We start from the raw sequence: 4,973 nt of genomic DNA, 5'->3' as shown, positions 1-4,973 counted from the left end.
GCACAGTCTTGTCAGCTTTTCGTGTTATATCAAAAATTAACAACCCTGCGAAAGACAAAACACAATTTAATTACTATTAATGCGGATGAGTTGGAGTAGAGGCAAAACACAATTTAATTAATATTAATGTTTAGTGCATGCACAAATTAAGTAGTACAAGATAAAAACACATACACTAACTTCCAATTTGATGCTGAAAATCAGCTTCTATATACAGCTATAAATTGAGACAGATTTTTTAAAAAAGTTTGATTATATAAAGGGGAGGGGCAGTCCTTTTCAATGGAGTTTGGCAGGGAGACAAACTGATGACTCTGCTTATTCATCCTTTCCCAAACAATGGGTCCCTTCTCAACTTGGTATCACAAGCAAAAAAACACACACATCCCTATGTGTGTGCATTTATATATAAACTAGCCCATATCGCTAGACAAGTTTGCATAAAAATGTGGGAAGCAGCTCATCGATCAATCTAGCAGCTAAAGACCACGAAACCTCAATGATCATGGAGTCGACTCAGGTGCAGAGGGCGGCAAGGCCATGGCAAAAGTGCGCGCGTTATGTTCAAGAGCAACACGCGCGTCTCTACATCGCTTGGAGGTGCTCTGTGATTCTTGTGAGATGGAAATTTGAAGGTCATGGTTGAGAGTTTCCTGCAAAGTATCTGTCTGAAAATATATGTATGAATATGACAAGTCTTCTGTTTTCTTGATTGGCACTCTCTCTCTCTCTCTACATGGCAAAAGAATATCTGAGATATACACAAAATATGGATGTAACTTTTCTATTAAATAAACAAAAACGAAACATATCATATTCTTGTCTTGAGTTAGAAATGTACAAGCATAAACTCTAAATTGCACATTGCAGAATTTGGGGTCTAACGTATAAAGAATTAACACTATTGCACAAGATTGGAGTCTTCATTCCTTGGCCAAAATCACAGTTACCTATCTCCTGGTAAGCGTGAAATTTATGGCGTCTTATTATCTCTTCGCCTCACCAACACTGCTTGGAAGCTTTACCGAGGTGGTGTCCTCCTCCCCCACTTTTTTCAGAGTCGGCCCTTGCTTTGATCCCTGTGCATAAATGAGGAGAGAGGCTTATAAGCAGAAGAAAAGGAACTCATAGATACATTACCAAACATCATAGAAGATGTTTCTGATCAAGAAAAAGATATTTGCACATACATAAATAGAAGTGCGTTAATGTCAAAACAGTCTTATATGCATAATAACAAACCATTGACATCGCATGCACCCGTAATGAACATTTTATATAAAATGGACTACCCCGTGTAATGAACATTACGCATATAATGTTCATTGCAGGGAGTAGTCCATTTTATATATAAATGTTCATACGGGTGCGTACAATTTCGATGGTTTGATGTTATGACAAAAGATAGGGTTTGAATTTGATCACACAATAAAAACCAATTTGATCATATAGACTAGGCACTAGATTCAGCCTTGAGATCGTGAAGATTTACGGTAGATTTCATCACTGTGCTGAATGAATTTGTGGTCCTAAGTTCAAATCCCACGGTGATGAAAATTCCATTTTTTTGAATATTCATCATGTTTCATGGTTCGATGTTTATACAGTAATTGATGTTTGTACAAGAACTGTACCACATATATAGAGAGAAAAAACACAAAAAGATGTTATTATGAGAACATAAGAACACTTGCATTAAACGTATGCACTCGCAGTGAAAATCAGCTATACTTTAAAAATTTTAAAAATTTCCCCAAGGATTTCCAACTCAGGTATGCTTTTATCCAACAAGGGAGATGCATCCATCATAGATTCTCAACATCTAATGGTTAAAAATAGTTCTTAGTTTTTACATTAGCAAAAGCTTATATTTGAATTTCACCCTATATATGCAACACTTATTTAAGTTGCTCAAGATTTTACTTACAGCTCCTTTCTGGGCCGGTAACCTCCGTTTTGAAGGGGTTCGTGCTACAGACGAAGCAGCTGCAGCTGCTGCCACGCGTATCCTACAGAAGAATGTCGAAAGTAGAATTCAAATATACTTATATGCATGACTGCAAATGTATATCACATCAATAATAGCCGCAGAAAATATGATTCTCAAGTACCTCTTATGGACATCAACATACTCATCTGTCTCATCAACGATTTCCTCCTGAGTCACAGAAGAGAAATCCATAAAACCAAAGATAGAGGCAACGGATTCGATTTACGAAGAATCTCTACCTGTAGAAGTTCTTCGAAAACATCTTCTAAAGTGATGATGCCAATGACTTCACCATCTTCTGACTCATCTGGACCAACCAGCCCATTCAGAACTGCTTCATTATACGCAAGGTTAGCTTTGGATGGCGACTTTGACACCTTCTCAATGTCGACAACAACAGTATCAGGCTTATCTTCTTTCTTTGTTAGCAATGGGGTGGTTATATCCGAACCCCCGTTTGTGGGTTCGTTCTCCTCAGACTTCTCCAAAATTGATGGAGGCCTTTTGCTTTGGCCTTTGGTCTTCACAACAGCGGCCATATGGCTACTACCCTTTTGAAACTCATTGAGTATGTCGTAGAGAGGCATATCCGCAGGAACACTGGAAAACCAACAGAATAGATGAATCTAAATTAAATTCGAATATACAATGAGAATGGCAATAGTTCAACACCATACCGAGGGATTCTCCGAATGGAAACAGCACTGACAGGGGTCTCTGTTTCTGCTCTTACAGTGAGAAGGCTTTTTACCTAATTATCGAGTCGTGTGTGTAAGCACCGTGTGTCGAGGATAAAGAGTTGGTGATGGTTCTATTTCCATAATCTTACCAGTAAAAGTCCAATGACGTTCCTTGAATTCCCAGAGTAGACTGGAACACGGCTATGACCACGAGCCAGAACCTTACCAATTGCTTCCCTGAGACAATGCAAATCATTTTATATGATGTTTGGCTTAAATCAATAAACGCACTTGTGTAGAATGAAAATAATGCATCCAGCTTAACTAATGAACCTAGAAATTGTTATTCTTATCTGAACAATGTAAAGAAACTGTTTCTATCAAGCAAGCAAATCTTACCAGTCAAGCTTAGAGTTAACATCCAGCGAAAATGTTGACTCGATTGGCGTCATGGCCTCCTCAGCAGTCTGATTGAAAAACAGTAAAAGAAGATGAAGATGCTTTCATAACATTGCATACTTGAGAGTACTATGATCTACATCCTGCAGTGGTCATATAGATCAAAGGAAAAAGGAAACGGAAAGCTATGACAGGAAGAAGCAACAATCCCAAGCCTCCCAGTTCCCACATGAAAGAAGGTGGTGCATGTTAAAAGGAAAAGTAGAATGCCGTTCCTTAGCAAAATTAAGGGGCACAAGCTGCTATGTCATACCTTCTCTGTCAAATCTAGTGCTCCACTAATAATTGTTGTCTCATCACGTGTAAGTTCACCACCTTTTCCAGCCTGAAAACCAAAGAGAGCAGCTTAAATGGTAATGAAACAAAGACTCCACCAACTCATAAGTGCTTTTACCTCCTGGCTGTGGATAGAAACGAGAGCTTTCAACTGAGCTCGTCTAAACAGCACATCATTTTGCCCCAGAACCGAATCCAGAACCTGAATGCATTGAACGACCAAATCACGAGATTCAAAGTTTAAATTTATTTATGATCAAACTTCATCATGTGAAAGGTAGGACAAATCTAAAATGTAAATTTGCAATCACTTTGACAGAAAAGGACAATAATTACTTTGCTGATTGGGTAAGCAATCGGGTAGCAAACAACCATGAGAAAACGAACAAGCCAGACACAATTGGCACCCACGGCGAGCCCATATCTAGTGCATATTGCTTGAGGGATGACCTGATAAGATAATTAAAAAAAGCTCATACGAGAATGAACACGCGACGGGGAGAATGAGAGATTGAAGATGTAGAATAATTACCTCCCCAAAAAACAAGACAAAAGTAACTGATAGTATAATGGCAACATATTGATTGAAGATCTTATCTAGGTATAGAGGAAGGGCCTGCACGTTGGAAACAAAATGAAAGTGAACTATACAAATTTGGTCGCTTTTGGCTTCTCTGGTGACTGAGAAACGCATATCTAGAACAAAAAGTAAGAGGGTGATCTGTACCTCCATTGCAACGGCATTACATAAAAGCAATGTCACGAGAAGCTGATGCTGCTTCTTAACCACCGGGAATATCGTAGCTGAAGACAATTAACCATATCTCCACTCATCATTATTCATTTCCCAATTTATTGTAACTAAAATCAATCCTAAGCCTATATCCCCAATCACCATGAGAAAACAAAACAACCAAAATAAAATTGAAATGGCAGGGATGAATGAATGAAGAAATAAAAGGATAGCGGATAATAACCGACCAGACTGTTTCTTCTCGGCGGGGGTGCCGCTGCGCTGGAGGATCTCGAGCTCGACGAGGCCCAAGGACATGAGGCCGAGCGTGAGGCCCGACATTACCCCAGCGAACATCACAAGGAAGCAGGATATTCCTGCGTAAACGTACCACCACACATTGCCGAACTCTATCTCCGATCCTAACATCCCGCCCTTCTTCAACGCTATTGACAGCACCGCCGCGCATTCACAAACCGCATAATTTTCAGCCTCTGCGTGATGAGATATTCACAAAAGAGAGAGGCGGTTGGGATTTGCAGGTGTTGTCTTAAATTAATATTTTAATTCAAAATTATCAAAAGTCATATAATTAAAATTGAAAAAATTATGATCATCCATATGATATGTAAATATGTAACATGCATATGACGGACCATTTCTAATTACCCAATGTGATCAGAGTACAACAAATCCGTGTCGCACTTGCCTTTGATTAAATAGTGTTCTCTTTAGTTCATTCAGACACGTGATGAATTGCATGACCATGGACAACCTCCGATAGATTGCAGCTCGTATTATATAGTCAATGAATGGTTCCTGACTGCTCACTCAG

The 4,973-nt window shown here is 39.1% G+C and overlaps 1 protein-coding gene across 2 annotated transcripts; it reads right to left on the bottom strand.

The window, feature by feature from the left end:
• Positions 1-297: 297 nt before the first annotated feature.
• On the bottom strand, positions 298-4,641 carry LOC125203444 (DUF21 domain-containing protein At4g14240-like). 2 transcript variants are annotated; one of them, XM_048101788.1, is made up of 14 exons: positions 4,387-4,641; positions 4,133-4,209; positions 3,938-4,021; positions 3,742-3,855; positions 3,524-3,607; positions 3,383-3,454; positions 3,070-3,137; positions 2,820-2,907; positions 2,668-2,741; positions 2,230-2,590; positions 2,112-2,158; positions 1,928-2,009; positions 951-1,079; positions 298-668 (listed from the first exon to the last, which is right to left on the bottom strand). In XM_048101788.1, exons 1-13 carry the CDS (start codon positions 4,565-4,567, stop codon positions 987-989), a joined length of 1,425 nt encoding a protein of 474 aa, XP_047957745.1. In that variant the 5' UTR covers positions 4,568-4,641; the 3' UTR covers positions 298-668; positions 951-986. The 2 variants fall into 2 exon arrangements, with proteins under 2 accessions (XP_047957745.1, XP_047957751.1); XM_048101794.1 differs by having other exon boundaries at positions 298-664.
• Positions 4,642-4,973: the final 332 nt, after the last annotated feature.

Source organism: Salvia hispanica, chromosome 1, assembly GCF_023119035.1.
Source record: "Salvia hispanica cultivar TCC Black 2014 chromosome 1, UniMelb_Shisp_WGS_1.0, whole genome shotgun sequence".
In the NCBI taxonomy this organism is placed as follows: domain Eukaryota; kingdom Viridiplantae; phylum Streptophyta; class Magnoliopsida; order Lamiales; family Lamiaceae; genus Salvia; species Salvia hispanica.
Note: the sequence above shows the minus strand (reverse complement) of the source record. Positions and strands in the feature narration are given on the sequence as shown.

Bases quoted from the DNA above. Each gene is read 5' to 3' on its own strand.
- LOC125203444 (XM_048101788.1), bottom strand. From the start codon at position 4,567: ATGTTAGGATCGGAGATAGAGTTCGGCAATGTGTGGTGGTACGTTTAC. The intron at 2,159-2,229 runs GTAGAGATTCTT...TCTGTGACTCAG, and splicing joins TTTTCGAAGAACTTCTACAG to GAGGAAATCGTTGATGAGAC. The intron at 1,080-1,927 runs GTAAGTAAAATC...ATTTATGCACAG, and splicing joins TACCGGCCCAGAAAGGAGCT to GGATCAAAGCAAGGGCCGAC.